We start from the raw sequence: 27,258 nt of genomic DNA, 5'->3' as shown, positions 1-27,258 counted from the left end.
ACTCTTTATTTCACATTCGAGCAGACAGTGGCACTAAGAGTTGAGGCAGTCTTGTTATTGCCTTGGAGAAGTGGAAACAAAGACTCAGGTGATTTTAATTATAAGAGTTAATGAGAAACAAAAAAAAAAAAAGGGAGAGAGAGAGTTAATGAGAATTGCTGACTAAGCTATATGGGATAGAGGAGGCCAGATCATTAAATTTTTTGGTTAAAAGAAAAAAAGAAACATGTGCATTATGCGTGTATGTGCCAGAAAGAGAAATAATCATCTACAACCAAACAATAATAATACACAGGTACTTATAGACACAGAAATGGAATTTCATAAAAAGGGAAGTTGTCTGAGTATGTTTCAAGGAGAGTAAGAGTACTCATCCCTGGTCCAGAGCAGTACCATCCAACACAACTTTCTGCAGTTTTGGAAATACTGTCTGTCCCCACTGTTCACCTTGGTAGCCACTAGCCACATGTGGCTTTTGAACACTGGAAAATTGGCTAGTGCAAATGAGGAATTGATGTTTTAGTTTTAATTTAAATTAAATATCAACATGTGGCCTGTAGCTACCAAAGTGTACAAATGGAGAGTAAGAAGAAATGGTAGAATAATATCAGAACCAGCAAGTTGGACCAGATACATTTTCATGTTCCTGAAATGTCTGCATCTCAAGTGACTGGTAGCACAAGATAGACGTGTGCTGTGTAATGAGCATGTTTCTATTTTCTTGTTTTGTAACTGACACTTGTAATTATTCTAGTAAAAAAATCTAGAAAAATATAGCTTCAAAGCTGCAATAGCACTTATGGAGCATCAGTCAAGTCCTCTCACTTCAGCTCATCCTCTGATCTCGAAGGTTTTTTGAAACTCAGGTGTTTGTTTCGGCCTTGTCACATTTCAGTGAATCTTTGATCACTTTTGTAGCAGTTCTCTGGAGAAAAGATTATAGGTAGGGACTCATATCCCTTTGGTATTAAGAACTAGTATTTCCTATACTAGTTGGTTAATGTTTCATTATGTGGAATTTGGGATTTTCTGCCTCTCCAGGGTGACACTCAAAAAAGAAAGACAAGACACTGTCTCTTTCCCCCAGCCTTTGTGTCACAAGGGACAGAAAGCCAGAATTATATGATGACTTTCTTCATATTGGTAAGATTATAGCAGTTAGGGATAGAGAGGATATGTTTCCCATTATTTGCATCCTATATGTAAATTCATTAATTTCTACCAAAGAATTAGACTAGAAGAAATAAGTACACTCATATTCTGTGTCCAGAAACCCTCTCTGCCATATTAGTCTACAGTTATTAGAGTGAGCTTGCCCATTTACAAATAACACTAATTTGTGAATTCCAGCAAGCTGGAGAATTCTTTCCCTGTAGTGAGCTGTGTACTCTATGTACACAAGAGAAATGTTGTGATACTAGAAACTTGATCAAGTATGAGAATTATTGCTTTATTTTCTTTTGGAGTTCAGTAGCATATTGTTTAGTTGGATCACATTTCTGTGTCCTAATATCTGTTTTCCATGTCTCCTAGAAGACTGTAACTACAGCTTCTATGATTACCACAAAGACACTACCTCTCGTCTTGAAAGCAGCAACTGCGACCATGCCTGCCTCTGTTGTGGGCCAGAGACCTACCATTGCTATGGTGACCGCCATCAACAGTCAGAAGGCTGTGCTCAGCACTGATGTGCAGAACACACCAGTCAACCTCCAGACGTCTAGTAAGGTCACTGGGCCTGGGGCAGAGGCTGTCCAAATTGTGGCAAAAAACACAGTCACTCTGGTAAGCCAGCAGCTGCTACTCATGTACCCATGTTAAGAGGGTTCAGGATACGTATTTGTAGAGTAATCCATTTTAGCTCCTGCTAGAGCTCCGATCTCTCCGGCATGCCAAATTCCCCTTTGAACCTGATGGGACAATATAGCATTCCCACAGTTTTTTCCAGTTAACTATAGAGGTGTCTTGACACCAAAGGACCAAATTAAGCACATTATCTGTGGTCAAAGTATGACCTAATTTTCAGGGAAAAGTTTCCTTCATGAAGGCATATATGCTGTTTCATTTATCTGTCCCTCCATTCTATCCACTGTCCTTCCTGTGCAACTTGAGTATTTAAACTCTCTTGTTTATTATTGCTACTTTAGAGAAAATTCCCTACTAAATTCTCTTAATTTACTCTCCTTTAAATTGAACACAAACAGAGTTTGGGAGTTGGTTGGGGCACATGAAAAATATTCAAGATATTCACAAATTAACATGAGTAGCCAAGTTCTGTGGCAGGGGTTGAGTGGGATCCCTTTAAGGAAGTACTTGAACAGGAATTGTTCATGAGGTTTCTAAGATTAAACCATTTAGAAACTAATATTTTCAGAAACTTGGAGGAACTATATCCAAATTTTGACAAAATTCTTTCCTTAAGATGGCAATTATGAGCTCTTGGTGGCTTTTGAAGAATGACCAATGACTAGTGAAACTAGAGAGCAACAAAGTGGAGCTTTGCCATTTACCCAGGAATCCCTAGAGAAGCAACCAGCTCACTCAGTTAGATGCTGAGAGTTAAGAAATCCTCTATAGGAATAAAGCCACTTAGTGTTCACTGTTGGATACGGCTCTTCCATCAGGAAAAAGCCCATTTGGCCAGTCCACAAGTTTGATTTTACTTTGGATCCAGTCTTAACTTTTAAAATATGAAAGTGCAAGAGTTCTTGAGTATCAGAGGAAGTCATGTAAGAATGGTGAGCTTGCTCTGTTCCACTTGAGCTGTGAGGAAACAGAGGTGTATTAGTTCATGTTATGGCATAAAATGTACAGGTGTGAGAGAGAAAAGTCTCCTGATGCAGTGTTAATTCAAGTGGTTAACTTTACAGTGAAAGCTCGTAGAAAATGTTGTCTAATCCAGAGAAGAATGTCTCGCTTTGATATTGAATTATGATTTTTCTTTCTGATTCATTTGTCTTTCCCGTTTTTTTAGCAGGTTCAAGCAACCCCTCCTCAGCCCATCAAAGTACCGCAGTTTATCCCTCCTCCCAGACTCACTCCACGTCCAAACTTTCTCCCACAGGTGAGTAAGCCAGTGAGAAGCTGGTAATGGGTTAGGTAGGACACAAGTCCTGATGGGACTTTTTTTCTCTACATTTTTTATTGGCGTATAATAGTTGTATATAATGATGAGATTTGTTGTTAAATATTTGTACATGCACTCAGTATAAGAATATAATTTGACTAAAATCACTCTATACCATTTCTCCCCTCCCTCCCCAGATCCCTTTCGTCTACTCTACTGATCTCCCTTTGATTTTCATGAGAAGCCACCCTCTCCACTTTATCAGAGAAAACATAATGACTGTTGACTTTCTAAGTTTGACCATATTTCACTTAACATAATGGTCTCTAGTTTCATCCATTTTCTTACAAATGACATAATTTTATTTTTCTTTATGGCTGGATAAAACACCAATGTGTACACCATATTTTCTTTATCCATTCATCTGTTGATGGAATCCTTGACTGGTTTCGTAGTTTGGCAATTGTGAGTTGTGCTGCTATAAAATAGGTATGCATGTATCACTGTAGTATGATGACTTTATTCTTTAGGTTAAATACCAAGGAGTGGTATAGCTGAGTCATATGGTGATTCCATGCCTAGTCGAGTCTCCATACTGTTTTGTGGGTATACTAGTTTACAGTCCCACCAACAGTGTAAAAATGTCCCCTTTTTCCCCCACATCCTCTCCAGCATTTATTATAGATTGTATTCTTGATGACTGCCATTCTTACCAGTGTGAGATGAAATCTCAGTGTAGTTTCGATTTGCATTTCCCTAGTTGCTAATGATGTTGAACATTTTTTCATATTTTTTGACCATTTGTATTTCTTCTTTTTGAGAAGTGTCTGTTTAATTCATTTGCCCTCATGGGCCTTTTCTAAGCAGCCTGTAAGCAGGCTTACCAATTCAGCTGCATTCAGATTCCACTTAGCAAAAAATTCTGCCAGTTTCTCTACCAGGAGGAATCTTATTTTTTTTTTTTTTATCATGGTTTATTAGCAGTGACCATATGCAGTAGAAGAGAGAAGTGAAGGAAAAGGAAATTTTCCTAAATTCAAAACAATTAAGATTACAATCATTAGGGCTGGAGTTGTGGCTCAGTGGTAGGGCACTTGCCTAGCATGTGTGAGACACTGAGTTTAATTCTCAGCACCTCATAAAAATAAATAAACAAAATTAAGGTACTGTGTCCATTAAAAAAAAAATTACATCATTAGGCTAGGGGATGGGGGCTAGCTCAGTGCTAGAGTACTTACCCAGCATGCACAAGGCCCTGGATTCAGTCCCCAGCAAAATAAGAAATAAATAAACAACAACACCATTATAAACTTTATAATTTAGCTAAAACCTGCCTGGCGGTGAAGAAAGAATACAGTTACCACTTTTGTTTTCCTTTTGCAAATGAAAGTGGGAAGGACAGCCAAACTAACCAGTGGAAACCATTCAGTTCTACTCTAGAAGTGATGATATTGCATATCATAATTAAAGGCCAAGTTTTATTATAAGATGTAGGAAGGGGTATGCCTAGGGTACTTTCTGCCCAGGCTCACACAGCTCTGCTTGCTCATATTTTTCCTGAGTGTTCTTTTAGCAATTTGACTGCCCATCACCATTTTCAAGGCAGAGTGTCAGGATTACCTATCTGACTCTTGAGGACATTGACTTGCCCAATAGTAAGGGTAAAACTGAGGCCCTACCTTTCAGGCTAAGAGAGAAAAGAAAGGAGTTATGTAACCTGATGCTCTGGTACACACCTGTAATCTCAGTTACTCAGGAGGCTGAAGCGAGAGGATCGCAAATTCAAGGCTAGCCTGGGCAACGTGGTGAGAACCTATCTCAAAATAAAATCAAAAGGGCTGGGGATGTAGCTTAGTAATATAGAGCGCTTACCTAGCATTTGCCTGGCCCTAGGTTCAATCCTCAGTACTAAAAACTAAAAAGGAAGAAAGGAATTTTGTGATCAGTGGCATAAATGATTTACAAATAGCCTCTTGAGAGAGATTGGACAGTGCTAACATGAGATAAGATGATTTCAGTCATTTATCAGATAAATATTTAATAAATATCTTGGGTAGCAAACACTGTACTAAGCGCTATAGATATGCCAGTTTTTAAGACAGAAGGTTCTCTGCTCTTAAAGAGCTTCAGAGACATTTACAGGCAATTACAGTGTCTGTTACGGGAAGTATAGAGTAGACTGAGAGTATGTGGGAGGAACACCCAGCCCATTCTCAAGAGCAGTAGAGAAAGTTTCTTTAAGGTTTCCTCGAAGAATTGATATTCAATCTGAGACCTAGAATCCTAGTAAAGTTAGCTTGACAAAATTTTGGGGGAAAAATAAAAATGTCCCAGGGAGAGGACAGAGTATACATGCGTCTGAAGTGTATAGGTGCATGTAGCTTCAGAGGACCGAAGGAACTTTGCTATAGCTGAGCACAGAGGGCAGTGGGGCTGATCTACACCAGAGATGAGACTAGAGCAGTGCACTGGGGCCAGAGCCTGTGGATCCTTCTAGGTTGTGTAGGAATCTGGGCCTTATTCTAGGGGCAGCTGGGATCCATCAAAGAATTTTTCAAGTAACTTCCCTAGCCTTTTTGATTTTATTTTGAGGCAGGGCCTCACTGAGTGGCCCAAGCTGGCCTTGATGTGATCAAACTTTATGTTTTAGAAAACTCCCTCTTGAGGCTGGGGTTGTGGCTCAGTGGTAGAGCACTTGCCTAGCACATGTGAGGCACTGGGTTCGATCATCAGCACCACATAAAAATAAATGAAGATATTGTGAGCCAATCGTGGTGGTATATGCCTGTAATCTCAGTGGCTGGGGAGGCTGAGATAGGAGGATCATGGGTTCAAAGCCAGCCTCAGCAATGGCGAGGCACTACTCAGTGAGACCCTGTCTCTAAATAAAATACAAAATAGGGCTGGGGATGTGGCACAGTGGTTGAGTGCCACTGAGTTCAATCCTAGTACTCATAAACAAATAAGTAAGTAAGTAAGTAAAGGTATTGTGCTCATCTACAACTAAAAAAGTATCAAAAAAATAAGAAGAAATTTTCTTCTTGCTACTATTTAGAGAATGGATTAGCAATGATCAAGACTGTGGATAAGAACAGATAGGAAATTCAGTAATGATGATAGTTAATGATTATAGAGGATTTTGTTATATATGAGGTTCTATGTTAAGCACTTTATGTGGGTTGTCTATTTTATTCTTCACAAGAACCCTGTGAATATGAGTGTTACTCCTTTTTTAGATAGGCAGTCTAAGGCTTAGTCTATGTTTTTCAAACATTGGGTCATAACTCATTAGTGAAACCTATTTAGTGGGTTGATAGCCCATGCTATATACTTTATTTCATGAAGTTTTTGTTTTATATAGATACAGATATTTATGTGTGTACTTTAAAATGGATTTCCTAAGGTAAGTCAGTGGTACCCACCTCAGGGTTATTTTAAGTTAAACTAAACTTTTGTTTAGACAGACTAGACTATCATTGGCCACATTTAACAGTAGTATACTTCAAATGATACAGGACAGAAAAAAACACTTGCCAAAAAGACAGCATTAGACATTTGTCTTCAATGGGAGTGCCTACAACAACTGTATAAAAGTTCCTGTAGCTATCTAGGGATTGTTCAGGTTTAAGGAAATGAGGTCTTTATCCAGGACATCAGGAGAGCCACTCTAGCATAGAAGCCTTATGTGCCACAGGAACCAATGTATCTTGTTTATAGTTCCATTGGCATGGCATTCGAGAGCCTCACAATGGGTATGTCCAAGTTAATGAGAGTCACCCAGTTAGGAGAGCCCAAAGCATGGTGTCCTGTTGAATATAATTCTCCCCATCCATGTTCAATTTAATTATCCCTTATTGATTCAGTAATAAATGCTTTTTTTATCATGCATGCCTGGTAACATAGTTGTATTCTTACTCTTATTGGGATTCTGGAGGTACAGAACTAGAGATAGAATTAACTGTGAATCAAACTCTGATTCATAAAGGAAAAGGATTTTACGTTCTGATCACAGTTTTAAAAGTTGGAAATATAACTGGTTTAGAAATACCAGAAATGTTGTCTGAGGTTACAGAGCTTATGAGTGTTAGAACCAGGATTTGAACCTAAGTAAGGTTGACTCCATATTTTTTAGCTTTTTTTTTTTTTTTTTTTGGTGCCAGGGATTGAACCCCAAGGCATTTAACCACTGAGCCATATCCCCAGCCTTTTTTTTTTTTTTTTTTTTTGAGAAGGGTCTTACTAAGTTGCTTAGGATCTTGCTGAGGCTGGTTTTGAACTTAAGGATCCTCTTGCCTCAGCCTGCTGAGCCACTGAGATTATACGCCTGCACCACTGTGCCCAGCTTAAATACATATTTTTTTAAAATTGGTTTCAATAGTCCAAACATAAACTACTGTTGTTGCAGTGAAGATAGAAAGAAGTAGACAAATTTGAAATTACTTAGGTAGTAGAGTTGAAGTAGGAAGTGTCAAGAATGATGCTAAAGCTTTTTTTTTTTTTTAATTTGTTTGTTTTTGTTTAGTTTTACATGGACACAGTACCTTTATTTTAATGTGGTGCTGAGGACTGAACCCGGTGCCTCACACATGCTAGGAAGTTCACTGAGTTACAACTGCAGCCCCGATGCCAAAGTTTATTTATCAAGAAAAGGCCATTTACTTAGTAGAGTTATCTAACAGGGAGTTGAGTATGATTCTGAAGTTTAGGAAATATTTCTGGTTCTAAGACCAGAAGACTGTGAAAGTCTTTAATACACGGATGGTAACTAAAGTCTTAGGAAGAGTGAGGACATTGGGGAACAAGAGGGGTTCCAGAACAAAATCCTGAGAAATATTTGCATGTAAGATGGGACAGAAGTAGCCAAGAACAGGGAATTAGAGGGCCAGAAGTGGAGGTTTACTTAACCAATCAATGTGAAGAAATTCAGAATGTGAATTAAGGCTATTAGCAATACTATTGCTATACTGGCACAAGTTCTATGTGGGACTCTTCTCTGGATCAGGCCTTTGACCTCTGTCTGAAGAAGCAGCATGCTATACAAGAAGGAGCTGAGAGTTGAACCATAATTACTACATTCCAGGGTAGCATTTGGGTCCTGTTGTGAGCCAATGGGCCTTTTGTAAGATTTTGTCCTAAGATCTGAAGAATTAAAATAAGAAAATAAGTATTAATAAGTATTGTATGAAGTACCATTTCACATACATAGTGTAGAAGATTTTATGTTTTAGATTTATACAACTTGAGAAGTATCTTTAAATAATACAGTAATTATTCTCTCTTTCCCCCATAGGTTCGACCCAAGCCTGTGGCTCAGAATAACATTCCTATCGCCCCAGCACCTCCTCCCATGCTTGCAGCTCCTCAACTTATCCAGAGGCCTGTCATGCTGACCAAGTTTACCCCGACAACCCTCCCCACATCCCAGAACTCCATTCACCCTGTCCGTGTTGTCAATGGGCAGACCGCAACCATAGCCAAAACGTTCCCCATGGCCCAGCTCACCAGCATTGTGATAGCTACTCCAGGGACCAGACTCGCTGGACCTCAAACTGTACAGCTTAGCAAGCCAAGCCTTGAAAAACAGGTACGGGAAGGATATGCACCTGCCGTGGGTGGTAGTGTTGCCCTTGAGGCACTGGTTGCTGGGCTGTCTCTAAATACACCTTGTCAAGGGCTCTTCATCTCAGCACCACTGTTGATAACCTGTTGCTTATTATATAATCCTTCCAACATGCAAAAAGCCCATTCTTACTGAAACAAGTTGAATTGCTTTTCTCACCATCCCTTTATAAAGGGCTTCAGATTCTTGTGTAAGTGAGCTCCCCCTGCTGGTTCTGATGCAGAAGTTCACAGATGTGCTTCCTTGCTGAAGCAGTGGAGCCTAAAAGTAGTAAACAGAAAACGCCATATTAGTTTCGGCCCAATAAGAATCCAGATGAGGATATATCTGTGAGAGTCAGGAAGAATAAACAAAACAGAAAAGAAATTTAATTTCAAAAACCTTCCATGATTATTAGAGATAATATGTAGCCAAACAAATTCAGATTTCCAAAAATCATGCTCTAGCGGATGCAGACATTTAGTTCACTTATTAAAACCCTTCATTTATATTTTCTGAAATCCAAGTGTCTCTTAAACTGATGAGACTAGAATAATACAACTAACCTTAAAAGTCTATGGGAGCCCTCTAAAACCCAGCAATAACAACAAAGCAAAGGACTTATAGCCACTCACTATAGCCTTTTAGAAAAAAAGACCAGTGATGAGAAAGAAGAATTTTGCAAAGAAAGAAAAGCATCCCCTTTCAAGAAAGTTATTTTAAAGTCATTGAACTATTTCTAATTGACTTCCCATTCATGGTAAAAAATAGTCTCTGGTGACCTCCAATGTCCAGCTTCTGGATGGCAACAGACCATGATTGAGAGAGGTTAGCCACATGGTAGGGAATGAAGGCTTCCTGCTCCTTTAGCCTTCTTGAACAGAGGAACCTTACACATAGAGCACTCGGCCTTGTACTCAGGAAGCTCATAAATGTAGCAGACTTTATGCTTAAAGAAGCTAGCTACCAAAATATCATGCTCAGGAAACATGAGAAAACGCATATTGCCATTTCTGGGGAACCTGCACAGACCCCAGGAAAGGCTGAGGGACATTCAGAAATAGTTATTTACACATATTTTAGATTAGAAGTTTTCAGACACTCATTGGCAACAGAACTTAAGTATAAAATATTAAAATTCAAATGCTCAAGCTCAGGAGTTTAGTGGGGATATATTTGCAGATCTGTCTGCCCTCATGTGCTGTGCTGGTTCTCAGAGACCCTTTGAGAATGAGCCTTAGTGTCCCATAGAAGGTGGTTTCACAACACCCTTTTTGATCACTGGTAACACTGCTCTTTGACCTTTTTTTAATTATTATTAAAGAGATAAAAGAAATTTTTCAGTTTTATTTGTACATTTTTTATTACAAAGGTAATATATATTCATTTAAAAATGTAAACATTACTAAAATAAAAATTGTAGAAAGTGCTCTCCCCCATAATCAGTAAAGATTATAAACTGTGCCATAATTTTAGAATTTTACCCCCAAGAGTTAAGTACTATTAATACTTAGATTATATTTCCTCAGATATTTTCTGTGCACATGCTAACATTTTTTTAAAGCAAAACCCAAAACCTGCATATTATGTTTAACTTACTCTTTTTTCCCTTAATAGATCTTAAGCATCTTTTCATGTCTTGGTATTACATGTTGATAGAGCTTTTAATTTTAATATCAAAAAGATTTGCATGCGTTCTTAACAATTAATTTTTTTTCCCTTTTTTAGCAGTATATTCCAGTCTCTTCTTTTTTGAATAGGAAATCTAATAATAGAGGAATCTAATCATTGTCTTATTTTAGTTTGGTAAGCTTCCTAGCATAGCAGTCTTACAGATTACTAACCCCAATCAACAAGGGACTCTCTTTAGAGTAGATTACATTTTCTGAATTCTCTTATTTCAGGTCTTTCTACTATCCTTCTTTTCTCTCTTATTGCATTTCCAATATCACATTTTTAGCCATTAAGGCTTCTCATAGATGGGACTAAGAGTAAAGCAGTGTAAATATGGAGCCGAGAAAGTACCATGGTACCTGTGTATACAGTGTTTCAATATGATCAAATGACCTGGGTTCTTTTCTGCTTGATTTCATTTAGGGTGGTAACATTATTCATTTAATAAAAATATGTTTGTTAAATGCCAGCTGCTTGTAGTATCTGTATCCAGAGATAAATAATGAAAGCTTGTGCCCTCACAGAGCTCAGTCTCTGTTACATTTGAAGCAGGCACTGAGACTCTGCCACCAGAGAAGGAAGCATGGCAAATTATGGAAGTCCAGTGGCCTCACAGGAGTGCCAGTCATATCAACAGGGGTCTCAGTTCTTTCCCTTTTTGGACATTATCAACAAGTTTAAAGAACTTTGAGGCCGGGCGCTGTGAGGCATACCTGTAATTCCAGAGGCTCGGGAGGCTGAGGCAGGAGGATTGCGAGTTCAAAGCCAGCCGCAGCAAAAGCAAGATGCTAAGCAACTCTATGAAACCCTGTGTCTAAATAAAACACAAAATAGGACTGGGATGTGGCTCAGTGGTTGAGTGCCCCTGAGTTCAATTCCCAGTACCCCCCCCAAAAAAAGAACTTTGAGACTGAAGATGTACAGGCATAACTCAGAGATAGCGTAGTTTCTGTTTGAGACCACAACAGTGAAACAAATATTGCAATAAAGCAAGGTGTGAAATTTTTGCTTTCCTAGTACATACAAAAATTGGTTTATACTGTACTGTAGTCTGTTAAGTGTGCAGCAGCATTATGTCTAAAAAAATTTTCATACCTTAATTTAAAACTATGTTACTGCTTAAAAAAAAAAATGCCAACAATCATCTGAGCCTTCAGCCACGTGGTGGCTGCTGATTGATCCAGGTTGGTGGTCATTGAGAGTTGAGGTGGCTGTGGCAGCTTCTTAAGACAAAGAAGATTGCTGCATCATTTGGCAGTTCTTTCACCAAAAATTTCTGTGAACTATGTGATATTATTTGATAGCATTTTACATATATAGTAGAACTTTCATAATTGAACTGAATCTTCTCAAACTCTGCCACTGCTTTATCAACTAGGTTTATGTAATACTCTGAATCCTTCGTTGCCATTTCAACAATGTTCACAGCTTCTTCCCCATTGAAGGTTCCATCACAAAAAACCACTTTCTTTGCTCAATCATAAGGAACAGCTCCTCATCCATTAAAGTTTTGTCATCACACCAAGGCAGGAGGATTGCAAGTTTGAGGTCAGCCTTAGCAACTTAGTGAGACATTGTTTCAAAATAAAAAAAGAAAAAGGACAGGGATGTAGCTTAGTGGTAAAGTGTCCCATGGGTTCAATCCATAGTACAAAAAAAAAAATTATTATGAAATGGCGTCAATTCAGTCGACATCTTTAGATTCTATTTCTAATTCTAGTTCCATTATCTTTCCACCACATCTGCATTCACTTCCTTCACTGAAGTCTTGAATCCCTTAAAGTCATCCAACTTCACTAAAGGTCTGTATATGTTAATATTTTGATCTCTTCCCATAAATCATGAATGTTCTTAATGACATCTATAATGATGAATCTTTTCCAGAAGATATTCAATATACTTTGCCCAGATCCTTCAGAGAAGTCACTACATATGGCAAGTACATTGAGCAATGTAGTTCTTAAATGATAAGATGTGAAAGTTGAAATTATTCCTTTATCCATGGGCTGCAGCATTGATATTGTCTTAGCAGGCATGAAAACTTTAATCTTATATACAGCTCCATTGGTCCTCTAGGTTGACCAGGTACATTGTCAGTGACCAGTAATATTTTGAAAGGAATCTTTTTTTTTTTCTTCTTCCTGAGTAGGAAGTCTGAACAGTGGGCTTAAAATATTCAGTAGGCCTCAGGGCTGGGATTGGGGCTCAGAGGAAGAGCGCTTGCCTCACATGCATGAGGCTCTGGGTTCAATCCTCAGCACCACATAAAAATTAAAAATAAAGATATTGTGTCCACCTATAACTAAAAAATAAATATTAAAAAAAATTCAGTATGGGGCTGGGCATGTGGCTCAAGCAGTAGTGCGCTTGCTCGCCTGGCATGCATGGGGCGCTGGGTTCGATCCTCAGCACAACATAAAAATAAAGATTAAAAAAAAAATTCAGTAGGCCTTGTTGTAAACAGATGTGCTATCATCTAGGCTTTGGTGTTCATTTATAGAACACAGGCGGAGTGGTGTTAGTGTGATTCTTAAGGACCCTAGGATTTTCAAATTAGTAAATGACCACTGGCTTCAACCTAATGTCACTAGCTGCATTAGCCTCTAACATAAGAGGCAGCCTGTTCTTTGAAGCCAGTCATTGACTTCTCCTCTCCATCTGTGAAAGCCCTAGATGGCATTTTCTTTGAATATGAGGCTGTTTGATCTACAGTGAAGACCTGTTGTTTAGGAAATCCACCTTCATCAGTTATCTAAGCTAGGTCTCCTGGGTAACTTGCTGCGGTTTCTACATCAGAGCTCACTGCTTCACCTTGATGGCTTCTTTCCTTAAACCTCACAAACCAACTACTGCTAGTTTCAAATTGAAGAGAATTGGGGCCTTGCTCTGTATTAGACTTTGGTATAAGAGAATGTTGTGGCTGATTGATCTCTCCAGACCACTACAGTTCTTCCTATCATGATAAGACTCCTTACTTTTCTCTAATTTTTGTGTTCACTGGAGAAGCACTTTTAACTTCCCTCATGAACATTTCCTATGTACCCACCGGCTAACTGGCCTAAGAGTCCTAGCTTTCCACCCATCCCTGCTTTCAACATGCCTGCTTCATTAAGCGTAATCATTTCTAGCTTCCGATTTAAAGTGAGAGATGTGGGACTCTTCTGTCACTTCAATAGAGACCATTGTAGGGTTATTAACTAGGCTGATTACAGTACTGTTGTCTCAGGGAACAGGGAGAGGGAGAGACGGGAACCACCAGTTGGTGAAGCAGTCAGAACACACAGAGTATTTATCAATTAAGTTCACCATCTTTTTTTTTCTCTCTCTCTCTCTTTTTTTTTTTTTTTTTGTGTGTGTGGGGGGGTTGTGGTGTTTGTCTTTTTTTGTTTATTTTGTTTTTAAATTTTTTTATTTTTTATTTTTTTTACATGAGCTCTCTTTTTTTTGCATTACAATTCTTAATACACCTTTATACCACAATTTATCATATCTCTGTATATAAGTTATGTTGACACCAAATTCACATCTTCATACATGTATTTTGTATAATGATGAAGGTCTCCTTCTACCATCCTAGCTATTCCCCTTCTCCCTCCCTTTCCCTCCCACCCCTCTTCCCTATCTAGAGGTAATCTTCCTCCCATGCTCTCCCTCCCTACCCATTTTGAATCACCCCCCTTATATCAGAGAAGACATTCAGAATTTGTTTTTTGGGGATTGTCTAACTTCACTTAGTATAATCTGCTCTAATGCCATCCATTTCCCTGCAAATGCCATGATCTTATTCTTTTTTAGTGCTGAGTAATATTCCATTGTGTATAAATGCCACATTTTTTTTTATCCATTCATCCATTGAAGTACATCTAGGTTGGCTCCACAGTTTAGCTATTGTGAATTGTGCTGTGTCCCTGTGGTATGCTGGTGGTTCCATTTTCAGCTTTCCAAGGAATCTCCATACTGCTTTCCAAATTGGCTGCACCAATTTGCAGTACCATCAGCAATGTATGAGTGTACCTTTTTCCCTGCATCCTCGCCAGCAGTTGTTGTTTATCTTCATGATGGCTGCCATTCTTACTGGAGTGAGATGGTATCATAGAGTAGTTTTAATTTGCATTTCTCTGATTGCTAGAGATGATGAGCATTTTTTCGTATATTTGTTGATTGATTGTATATCCTCTTCTGAGAAGTGTCTGTTCAGGTCCTTGGACCATTTATTGATTGGATTATTTGTGGGGTTTTTTTTTGTGTGTGTGTGTGCTTATCTTGTTGAGCTCTTTATATACCCTATAGATTAGAGCTCAATCTGATGTGTGAAGGGTAAAAATTTGTTCCCAAGATGTAGGCTCCCTATTCACCTCACATATTATTTCTTTTGCTGAGAAAAAAATTTTTTTAGTTTGAATCCATCCCATTTGTTGATTCTTGGTTTTAATTCTTGTGCTGTAGGTCTTATTAAGGAAGTTGGGGCCTAGCCCCACGTGATGGAGATTAAGGCCTACTTTTTCTTCTATTAGATGCAGAGTCTCTGGTTTAATACCTAGATCCTTGATCCATTTTGAGTTAACTTTTATGCATGATGAGAGATAGGGATTCAATTTCATTTTGTTGCATATGGATTTCCAGTTTTCCCAGCACCATTTGTTGAAGATGCCATCCTTTCTCCAGTGCATGCTTTTGGCACCTTTGTCTAATATAAGGTAGTTGTAATTTTGTGGGTTAGTCTCTGTGTCCTGTATTCTGTACCATTGGTCTACCAGCCTGTTTGGGTGCCAGTACCATGCTGTTTTTGTTACTAATGCTCTGTAGTATAGTTTAAGGTCTGGTATAGCGATACCACCTGTTTCACTCTTCCTGCTTAGAATTGCTTTAGCTATTCTGGGTCTCTTATTTTTCCAGATGAATTTCATGATTACTTTTTCTGTTTCTATGAGGAATGCCATTGGGATTTTGATGGGAATTGCATTGAACCTGTATAATACTTTTGGTTATATGGTCATTTTAATAATATTAATTCTGCCTATTCATGAGCAAGGTAGATCTTTCCATCTTCTAAGGTCTTCTTCTATTTCTCTCTTTAGGGTTCTGTAGTTTTCATTGTATAGATCTTTCACCTCTTTTGTTGATTCCCAAGTGTTTTATTTATTTATTTTTTTGAGGATATTATGAATGGGGTAGTTTCCCTCATTTCCTTTTCAGATGATTTGTCACTGATATACAGGAATGCCTTTCATTTATGCTTGTTGATTTTATATCCTGCCACTTTGCTGAATTCATTTACTAGTTCTAGAAGTTTCTTGGTGGAGTTTTTTGAGTCTTCTAGGTATAGAATCATATCATCAGCAAATAGTGCTAGTTTAAGTTCTTCTTTTCCTTTCTAAATGCTCTGGCCAATGTTTCAAGAACTGTGTTGAATCAAAGTGGTGAGAGAGGGCATCCCTGTCTTGTTCCAGATTTTAGAGGGAATGCCTTTAGATTTTTCTCCATTTCGAATGATTAGAATTGAGATGGGGTCTTGCTCTGTTACCAAAGCTGGTCTTGAACTCCTGGGCTTAAGCAGTCCTTCTACCATAGACTCCTGGGATTGCTGGCATGTGCCACTGCACCCAACAAGCTCATCATCTTTTATGGGTACATTTCATGGGGCCTTCAGACAATTAACAATTGTAACATAGAAGATCCATAGATCACCATCACAGATATAATAATGGAAAGGTTTGAAATACTCGTGAGAATTGTCGAAATATGACAGACATGAAATGAGCACAAGGTGCTGGGAAAATGCCACCAGTAGATTTGCTGGACACAGGGTTGCCATGAACCTGCGATTTGGGAGAGGGGAAAAAAAAACCAAAACACAAAAATGGGGATAACCCCTGTTGATGCTCAGTGAGGTAAAGAATTAAAGTCTATTGGACGATGTCTGACTCAAAGTTACATTCTCAGGAATTATGTTTGTTTCTTCTCCAACCCATCCACACCCTGCAACAAGGACCTCTATGGAAGGCAACAGAAGGTCCTGTGGGGAAAGTTTGCCAGAAAGCCCCTACTCCTCCCGTGTAAGTTCTTCATAGGAACCTATATAATATCCTCTAAAAAAGGAGTACTTACAAGATGAGAATAGTAGTTCCATTCTTCCCTCTTCCTTTCCAGAGAGCCAAGTAACCAAGCAAGGGATATTGCTTGCCCTCAGTTCAAATTTATTTAATCTGATTAACCATCTTGTCCCATATAGATGTGGAACTCCTATAAAAACTTTGATATAGCATATCATATATAATGTGATTGATTATATAATATATAGCATAATTATATAAGAAAATTATAATATATTATAATAATTGTGTTATATGATTAACATAATATATAAGCTCTAGATTATGATCTCCAACATATATTAATGCTCTAGTGTCAATTTCTTTAAACTATTTGCAGAAATGAAAACTTGGGACTTAGTGGTTTACAAAAACTACTTGAATCTTTATTCATTTTCACCTGCCTAACTGATTTTTTTTTTCATGCAGCCAAGTCTCAGAGGGTAAATTTTAAATTCAGGGTTCTAGACTTGTCAGAGTTTTTGGATTCTCTCTTTTATAATATCAAACAGAATAGAAGATACAAATTCAAATAGCTGAAGATGTGAAGCAGGAAATACAAAGGAGTAAAACAAGTTGGAAGTAAACGAGATCTTTTTATTTTTCCACTTTCAATTGAAATATGAGTGCAAGAGATAAGCTACTTTTATTCTTAATTCCTCTTTTGAAATAATCAGGCAAGCATGATAATATTTGGCAATAGAAAGTGGAATGAGACTGTGGTGATCTGCAAAGTAATGTGCTCCTTCTCAAGGAAGCAGCTGCTTCTTGGCAGTAACTAGTTTTTATCATATGGAAACTTTGAAGAAAAGCCGAAATCCAGATGTTTTGAAAAGTTGCCTAGTTTTTAAAATACTAGTAACTGTTCAAATACTGTGAAGACAAAAAATAACATCTGCAGGGCAGCTTCAACTGTGGATAATGGTTTGTTATCTCTGATAAGAGACCAAGCTTTTAGATGAATCAATCTTTTTTTGTTTCTTAACCTAATTGTTTTAAATTGAAGTGAAATTCACATCACATATAATTAAATCATCTTAAAGTGAACAATTCAATGTAACAATTTAGTTACATTCACACTGTTATACAACTACCATCTCTTATCTAGTTCCCAAACATTTTCATTATCCCAAAATAAAACCTAGTTTCTATTAAGGAGTTATTTTTTTTATTCACCCCTAACCCTGGCAGTCACTAGTCTGCTTTCTGTGTCTATAGATTAACCTATTCTGGGTATTTTATATAAGTGGAATAATAAAGCATATGAATTTTTGTGTCTGGCTTCTTTTACAGTATAATGTTTTCAAGATTCATTCACATTGTAATATTTATCTATACTTCCTTACTTTGTAATGGCTGAGTAATATTCCATGGTGTGTATATGTGTTTGTTTCTCCATTCATCTGTTGATAGACATTTGAGTTGTTTCTACCTGTTGACTATTGTGAATAGTGCTGCTGTGAACTTTGGTGCATATGAATGCATATGAGTACTTGTTGTTAGTTTGTTGAGCTATATGCATAAGAGTGTGGTTGCTGTGTCAATTGGTAATTCTGCTCAACTTTTTGAGGAACTGCCAAATTGTTCCTCAGAGTCATGCTTTATGGCTAAATCATTCTTATTCCCAGTAGCAATATATGAGTATTCCATTTTCTTCTCACCCTTGCCAGTGCTTACTGTTTTCCTTTTTTTATTGTTTTTTCCCTTTCGTTTATAGCCAGCCTGGTGGGTGTGAAGTAGATAGCATTCTAATCTTTATTTGCATTTCTCTAATTGCTATTAGTATTATCTTTTCATGTGCTTATTGGCCATTCATATACTTTTGTGTGTGTGTGTGTGTATTAGTTGTAGACGGACACAATACCTTCATTTTGTCTATTTATTTTTATGTGGCACTGAGAATCAAACCCAGTGCCTCACACGAGCGAGGCAAGTGCTCTACCACTGAGCCATAATCCCAGCCCCTTGTATATATTCTTAAGAGAAGTATGTATTTAAATTTTTTGCCAGTTTTTAAATTGGGTTGTTTTTCTCTTAAGTTGTAAGAGTCCTTCATATAATATGAAGAGTAGATCCTTATTAGATATTTGATTTTTAAATATTTTCTTTCATCCTGTAAGCCATCTTTTCGTTTCTTGGTAATGTCCTTTGATGCACAGCTGATTTTTGTCTTGATCTTGTACTCTGCAACTTTGCTGAATTTATTAACTCTAATAGTTGTTCTATGGATTCTTTGAGATTTTCTATATCTACAATCATGTCATCTACAAATTGGGATAGTTGTATATCTTCTTTTCTAGTTTTTACGTCTTGATTTCCATTTCTTGCCTAATTGCCATGACTGGAACTTTTGAGTAGCAACAGTGAAAAGCAAAAGTCCTTGTTTTGTCCTTGATTGGGGGGGGAGGGGGGTTTGCCTTTCAGCGTTTCACCATTGAACATGATGGTAGGTGTGGTTTTTCATAAATATTTCTTATAAAGTTGAAGAAGTTCCCTTTTGCTTTTTATCATGAATGGATGTTGAACTTTTTAGAAATAAAAATTGCATTAAGGTGTACAATGTGATTGTTTGATATAGATACACATAGAGATGAAAGCAAATAAGCACTATGACCTAATCCCATAAAATATAATGTAAAACCAACTTGGTATTCTATTTGACTTTCCAATAAAAGTTGTTTTCCTGGTTTACCTGAAAGAAAAAAAAAAAACAACAGTATGCATAGATACCTAGAAATGATTACTACAGTCAGGCTAATTAACACGTGCATCTCATGTGGTTACCTTTTGTATATATGTGGTGTATTCTTTTTTAGTACTGGGGACTGAACCCAGGCTTCGTGTGTACCAGGCAAGTTCTGTATCATGGAACTACACCCTCAGCCCCTGAACTTGGACAAATGCTTTCTTCTACACCAATTGAGATGATCACGTGTTTTCCTTGTGTGTTTTGTTGATATTCTTATGTTGAATATCTCTTCCATTCATGGAATACATCCAGCTTGGTCATGGTGTATCATCCTTTTAATATACCATTGAATTCAGTTTGGTAGTAGTATGTTGAGGATTTTTGCAGCATATTCATAAGGGAAATAGATCTGTAATTTTCTATTCTATGGCAATAAAATAATGCTGCTCTCATAGAATGAATTAGGTTTTATTTTTTGGAAGACATTGAGTAGGATGTCTTCAAATGATTGGGGAAATTCAGTAATGAAGCCATCTGGCCCTGAGCTTTTTGTTTTAATTAAAAGAGGATTTTGATAACTATTTTATTTTATTTTATTTTGGGTACTGGGGATTTAACCCAGGGGCTCTTTACTGAGCTACATCCCCAGCCTTTTTTATTTTTATTTATTTTATTTTATTTTGAGATAGGATCTCACTAAGTTGCTGAGGCTGGCCTTGAATTTGCAATCTTCCTGTCTCAGCATCCCAAGTTGATGGGATTGTAGGTGTGCACCACCAGGCCTGGCTCTTTTTGTGTGTGTATTGGGGGGATTACTAGGGATCAACCCAGGGGCACTTTATCTCTGAGCTACATCGCCAGACCTTTTTGTTTTTATTTTGAGACGGGTGTCTCTAAATTGCTAAGGTTGGCCTTGAACTTGAGATCTTTCTGCCTCAGCCTCCCACGTCACAGGCATGTGCCACTGTGCCCAGCCTTCATTATTGTTTCTGTGTTTTTAGTTGTTAGAGGTCTGTTTAGATTTTCTACTTCTCTTGAGTCAATTTTGGTGATGTGTTTCTAGGAATCACCCCACTTAACCTATGGTATTTAATTATTTGATGAACAGTTGTTCTGTGTTTTCTCTTCCTTTTTTTCCTCTGTAAAATAAGTAATAATGCCCCCACTCTCATTGGTTTTAGTTATTGTGTCTTTTCTTTTTCTTTACAAATTTTGTTGATCTTTTTAAAGAATCAACTTCTGATTTATAAGATTCAACTATTTTTCTCCATTTTATTTATTTCCACTCCAAGCTTTATTATTTCTTTCCTTTTGCTAGCTTTGGGCCTTGTTCTTTTTTCTAATTCTTGAAGTATGGTTAGGTTATTGGTTTGAGGTCTCTCTTCATTAATAAACTTAAAATTGCTATAAATTTTCCTCTTTCCCTTGCTTTCATTGCATCATGTAAGTTTTTTTATTAATTTATTTTTATGTGGTGCTGAGGATCGAACCCAGCGCCTCGCACGTGCTAGGCGAGTACTCTACCACTTAGCCACAACCCCAGCCCCTCAAGTAGGTTTTGATATATTTTTGTTCTTATTCATCTCAAAAGTATTTTCTGATTTTCTTAGTGATTTCTTCTTTGACCCTTTAGTTTAAGAGTGTGTTGTTTAAATCATGTATGGTAGCATATGCCTACAATCCTAGCTACTCAGCAGTTTGAGGCAGGAGGATTTCAAGTTTGAGGCCAGTGAGATCCTGACTCAAAATGAAAAATAAAAATGTCTGGGGAGGCCGGGCCCAGTGGCGCATGCCTGTAATCCCAGCGGCTCAGGAGGCTGAGGCAGGAGGATCCTGAGTTCAAAACCAACCTCAGCAATTCAGCAGGGCCTTAAGCAACTCAGTGAGACCTGTCTCTAAATAAAATGCAAAATAGGGCTGGGGATGTGGCTCAGTGTGAATGCCCCTGAGTTCAGTCCCCAGTATTCCCCTGCCCTACCCCCCCAAAAAAAATGTCTGGGGATGTGGCTCAGTGGTAAAGTGTCTCTGGGTTCAATTGCCAGTACTGTTAAAAAAAAAAGTGTTGTTTCCACATACTATGAGTTTTCCTTATGGTACTAATTTCTAGCTTTTTCCCATTTTGTCCAAGAAGGTATATGACTTCAGTCTTTTTAATGTTTTTATTTGTTTTATAGCTTGAAATGTGGTCTGTCTTGGATTATGTTCCATATACACTTGAGAAAATATGTACGTATATTCTTGTTGAGTAGAGTGTTCTTTATATGTCTGTGAGATGTAACTGGTTTGGGGTGTTGTTCAAGTCCTTTATGTCCTTTATTAGTATTTTGTCTACATGTTATATCTATTATTAAAGTGGGGTATTGAAATCTCCAGCTACTGTGGAGTGATCTGTTTCTCAGTTCTAAGTATTTGATTCATATGTTTTGGGACTCTGTTGTTGAGTGCATAGTGTGTGTGTGTGTGTTCAGACAGATACCTTTGTTCATATATAATGGTCTTCTATGTCTCTTGTAACAAATTTTAACCTCCGGTGAATTTTGTATAATGGTGGGATACATTCCTGCACCCTTTGGCCTGCTATTTGCATGAATTCTCTTTGGCTGGGGGTACTGGACATTGAACTCAGGGACACTCGACCACTGAGCTACATCACCCAGCCCTATTTTGTAATGTTTTTTAAAAAATTTTATACTTGTATATGGACAGCATGCCTTTATTTATTTATTTATTTTTTAATGCGGTGCTGAGGATTAAACCCAGTGCTTCACACATGCTAGGCAAGTGCTCTGCCACTGAGCCCCAGCCCCAGTCCCCTATTTTGTATTTTATTTAAAGACAGGATCTCACTGAGTCGCTTCGGGCCTTGCTAAATTTCTGAGGCTGGCTTTGAACTTGCAATCCTCTTGTCTCAGCCTCCTGAGCTGTACTGCACCCAGCATAAACTCTCTTCCATCCTTTCGCATTTAATCTTTCTGTATCTTTCACTCTAAAATGAGTATCAGGCAACACATTGTTAGATTATTTATTTTATCCATTTTGCCACTTTCTGTCTTCTAGTGGTGTGTGTTGAATCCAGCTACATTTAAAATGTAAGAAAGGACTTGTACCATTTTGCTCTTTGTTTTCTATACATCTTTTGCTTTTTTTGTTCCTCCAATGCTGCCTTCTTTTGTGTTTGATTTTTTTTTCTCGTGTATCATTTTAATACTTTCCTCATTTCCTTTTCTATATATATTTTAATTGGTTTTTTTTTTTTTTTAGTGGTTACCATGGGGATTTCAGTTAACATTCATAAGTTTTTTACACTCTAATTTGAACTGATCCCAGCTTAGTTTCAGTAATATACAAAACTCTATTCCTATGCAAACTGGCCCTCTGTATTTTGTTTTTGTCACAAGTTTTATCTTTATACATTGTGTGCCTGCTAATAAAGAATTATAATTATTGTTTTTTATGCATTTGTCTTTTAAGTCATTTAGGAAACAAAATGAGAAGTTACAAATCAAAACTACATAATACTGATTTTATATTTACCTATGTAGTTACCTTTAATGGAGTTCTTATTTCTTCTTGAGGATTTGAGTTACTGTGTAATGTCGTTCATTTCATCTTGAAGGACTCCCCTTAACATTTCTTTTCAGATATACTAGAATCAAACATCCTCCGCTTTTGTCTGTCTGGGAATATCTTCATTTCTCCTTCATTTTTGAAGAATAGTTTTATAAATGCAGAATTCCTGGCTGATTGATTAATTTTTTTTCTCAGCACTTTAAGTATGTTACCCTGCTGTCTTCTCATCTGCAGCTTCGTTGGGTGGTTCTGGCTCAAGGTCCCTTACAAGATTGTAGTCAGAGTGGTTGGCCAGGCAGTCATCTCAAGGCTTAACCAAAGCTGGGTAGTTTACTTCTGAGCTAGCTCGTTCGCATAATTCTGGGCTACTCTTCACTGGCTGTGGGCAAGAGGGCTCAGTTCCTCATTTCCTGGGCCTCACCGTAGGGCTGCTCACAACATGACAGCTCATGGCTTCCCCCAGAGCAAGAGATCCTTGAGAGAAAGACAGTCCCCCTCCATGATGTTTTGATTGTTTTATTTTTATTTGGCATTTTTACATGATATTTTTAAATCTAACACTCAGATGATATATCTTAGTACATAAGAGAGAGAGAGACACTTGAGCCATGGGTAATTCCTTAGTGGAGAGGAACGGAATCTCCTTCCCCAGAGGGGAAGGCATTGCCACCAAGTGCTTTACTCAGCCTTAGAAGTAGAAGAACAGGGCTCCAGGAAGCTACGGAAGCTACTTTTTTTTTTTTTTCTAAGAGAGAGAGAGAGAATGAATTTTAATATTTATTTTTTAGTTTTCGGCAGACACAACATCTTTGTTTGTATGTGGTGCTGAGGATCGAACCCGGGCCGCACGCACGCATGCCAGGCGAGCGCGCTACCGCTTGAGCCACATCCTCAGCCCACCGGGAAGCTACTTAACACAGCCTTGGGATGGAGCAGTGAACCTTTACAATGAACCTTTTCTCTCTCCTCCCTCATACTTTTGTCCTTCCACATTCAAAGAACCATGAAAATAAACTTAGACCTTAAAATGTCATTATAAACTACTTTCCCTTAGGAGGTTTATTTTATGGAGGAAAGGTGTCCTTTTTGGTTAAACTCAGAGGTGGGGGAGAGAGAGAGAGAAGGAAAAGACTTGAATGATGCTCCTGGTAGGTTACATTCTTGACTCAGAAGAACAATCAACTCTTTTTGTATTCCTGCAATGAGTGAAGTACTACACTAAGCACAAAGGGTGCAAAACAAGGGGTGTACAGAATAGCCCCCACTCAAGTAGCTTATGGTACAAAGGGAGACGTACGGCAGGACTCTGACCACACACACACACACACACACACACACACACACACGGCGGCATTTATGCCCCACAGGAGCACTTGCTGCAGTATTGATTGCTTACACTTTCCTGATGTACTATAATATGGAAAGCAGAAAGAAAATATGGAAGTGGCCAAGAAAGAAAGTGAAAGATTTTTGTGATTATGCTAGTTTTTCAGATCTAGTAAAATATTTCACAGCATTATGATTTGTAAGAATCTTTTTTCCCCACATTTTTTATTGGTGCATTATATCATCTATTAAAAAGGCCATCTTCTCCAGTGTATGTTTTTGGCATCTTTGTCAAGTATCAGATGACTAGGTGTGTGGGTTTGTCTCTGTGCCTTCTATTCTCTACCATTGATCTATGTGTGTCTGTTTTTATGCCAGTACATGCAGTTTTTGTTACTATAGCTCAGCAGTATAATTTGAAATTAGGTATTAATGGTGCTTCCGGCAATGCTTTTTTGGCTTCTAAGCCAAAAATTATAATTGCTTTGGCTATTTGGGATCTTTTATTCTTCCAAATGAATTTTAGGTCTGTTTTTTCTAGTTCTGTGAAGAATGTTGTTGGTATTGTGATAGGGATTGCACTGAATCTGTATTGCTTCTGGTACTATGGCCATTCTAACAATATTAATTCTGCTAATCCACGAACATGGGAGGTCGTCCCATCTTGTGTCTTTTTAAATTTCTTCCTTTAGTGTTCTATAGTTTTCACTGTAGAGGTTCTTTAACTCCTTGAGTAGATTTATTCTTATGTTTTTTGTTTTGCTTTTGTGGCTATTTGTGAATGGGATTGCTTTCCTGATTTCTAGTTGTCAATGGATATTTATTTATTTATATGTAGTGCTGAGAATCATGGGATTGCTTTCCTGATTTATAGTTGTCAATGGACCTTTATTTATTTGTTTATTTATTTATTTATTTATATGTGATGCTGAGAATCAAACTCAGTGCCTTACACATGCTAGACAAGTGCTCTACCACGAGCCACTACTTCAGCCCAGCAGTATATAAGAGAGCTATTGATTTTTATGTGTTGATTTTGTAACCTGCTACTTGACTGAATTTATTAGCTTTTTGGATCTTCTAAGTATAGAGGCATATCATCCATAGTTTTAATTTGACTTCTTCCTTTTCTATTTTTATCCCTTTTATTTTCTTTTTTTGCCTAATTGTTCTGGCTAGAATTTCTAGCACTGTATTAAATAAAAGTGGTGAGAGTGGACATCCTGTCTTGTTGCAGATTTTAAAGGAAATGTTTTCAGTTTGTCCCCATTTACTATGAGGTTGGCTTTGGGCTTTGGGTTTTTCTTTTACACCTTTATGATGTTGAGGTAGGGTTCTTCTATCACTAGTTTCTTCAGTGTTTTTTTTTTATCATAAATGGGTATTGTTGGGGCTGGGGATGTGGCTCAAGCGGTAGTGCGCTCGCCTGGCATGCATGCGGCCCGGGTTCGATCCTTAGCATCACATACAAACAAAGATGTTGTGTCTGCCGAAAACTAAAAAAGAATAAATAAATATTAAAATTTTAATAAATAAATAAATAAATGGGTATTGAATTTTGTCAAAGGCTTTCTCTGCATTTATTGAGATGACTAAGTGGTTTTTGTCTTTGATTCTATTTATGATAAATTTACATTTATTGATTTGCATATGTTAAACCATTCTTGCATCTCTAGGATAAAAATAACTTGGTAATGATGTACAATCTTTTTAATATTTTGTTGAATTCAGTTTGTTAATATTTTAGTAAGGATATTTGCATCAGGGGTATTGGTCTTTCCTTGATGTGTCATTATCTGGTTTGGGTACGAGTGTGATACTGGCTTCACAAGAATGAATTTGAAAGTGTTCGTTCCTCTATATTTCACGGAATAATTTGAGGAGCATTGGCATTAATTCTTTTTTAAAGGTCTGGTAGAATTCAGCTGAGAATCCTTCTAGTCGTGTACTTCGTTGTTTTGTTTTTATTACTGCTTCTTTCTCATTACTAGTTATTGGGCTGTTTAGGTCTTCTGTGTTCTCTTGATTCAATTTTGGCAGGTCAGATGTATCTAGAAATGTACGTATTTCTTCTAGGTTTTCCAATTTATGGGAGTGTAAGTGCTCAAAATAATTCCTAATGATCTACTCACTTGATTCCTGTGATGTTTGTGGTAATTTCTTTTATCTATATTTTATTAATTTGAGTCTTCTCTATTTTTCTTTTGATTGGTTTCGCTAAGGGCTTATGGTCTTGTTTTTGTTTTTATATTTATTTTTTAGTTGTAGTTGTCAATACTTTTATTTATTTATTTTTCTGTGGTGCTGAGGATCAAACACAGGGCCTCACATGTGCTAGGCGAGCACTCTACATCTGAGCCACAACCCCAGCCCTTCATCTTGTTTTATGTTTTCAAAAAACCCAACTCTTCATTTCACTGATCCTTTGTACTTTTTTCCCCCTGGTGGTGCTGGGGATTGAACCCAGAGCCTTGAGCATGCTAGGCAAGCACTCTGTCAACTGAGCTATACCCCCAGCCCCCTTGTATTCTTTTTGTATTCTCAATTTCATTGATTTGACTCTGATTTTAATTATATCCTTCCTTCTACTAGTTTTGGAATTCATTTGTTTATGTTTATTATGTATCATTAGGTTGATTATTTGGAATCTTTTTGGTTTTCTTATGTAGACACTCATAGCTATAAACTTTCTTCTTATAACTGCCTTTGTAGTGTTCCATAGGTTTCCATATGTTGTATCATTATTCTCCTTTGGGTCTTAAGAACTTTTAAATTCCTCCCCTAATTTCTTCCATCCATCTGTTCATCATTTAAAAGTGTATTATTTAATCTCCATGTGTTTTTATAGTTCTGTGGGGCTTTTTGGTACTGATTTTTAGTTTCATTCCATTATGATTTGATAAGATGCAAGGAATTGTATCAGGGTTTTCATGGTGGTTGTTGTTTTGTATTTGCTAAGAGTTTTTTTTTTTTTTTTTTTTTTTTTTTTGTGTGTGTGTGTGTGTGGCCTAAAATGTGGCCCATTTTGGAAAAGACTCCATGTGTAGCTGAGAAGAATGTGTATTCAGCTTTGTTGGATGAAATATTTTGTAGATGTCTCTTAAATCCATTTGATTTATATTTTTCAGGTCCAAAGAGTCTTCCTGAGTTTATGTCTGGATGACCTCACCAATGGTGAGGGAGAAATCATCCAGTTTTATTATAATGGGACGTCTCTGAGGCTTTAATTCAAGTAGTATCT

General features: G+C 37.4%; 1 protein-coding gene across 29 annotated transcripts in view; it reads left to right on the top strand.

Annotated features, from left to right (window-relative positions):
* Positions 1 to 27,258, top strand: part of Phf21a (PHD finger protein 21A) — a 189,923-nt gene that overhangs the window by 139,560 nt on the left and 23,105 nt on the right. For 23 of the 29 annotated variants that reach the window (XM_046456865.2, XM_058583609.1, XM_046456810.2 and 20 more), the window contains 3 exons: positions 1,534 to 1,785; positions 2,975 to 3,064; positions 8,358 to 8,651. In XM_046456865.2, coding sequence (XP_046312821.1) covers positions 1,534 to 1,785; positions 2,975 to 3,064; positions 8,358 to 8,651 — 636 coding nt within the window. The remainder of the gene's footprint in view (positions 1 to 1,533; positions 1,786 to 2,974; positions 3,065 to 8,357; positions 8,652 to 27,258) is intronic. The other 6 variants (XM_058583614.1, XM_058583635.1, XM_058583643.1 and 3 more) reach the window with 2 other exon arrangements.

The sequence above is a fragment of the Marmota monax genome, unplaced genomic scaffold (assembly GCF_021218885.2).
Source record: "Marmota monax isolate L192 unplaced genomic scaffold, Marmota_monax_Labrador192_F-V1.1 WCK01_AAM20220418_F8-fsc00047, whole genome shotgun sequence".
Taxonomy (NCBI): domain Eukaryota; kingdom Metazoa; phylum Chordata; class Mammalia; order Rodentia; family Sciuridae; genus Marmota; species Marmota monax.
The sequence above is the reverse complement of the archived record's forward strand: the minus strand, read 5'-3'. Positions and strand labels throughout refer to the sequence as shown.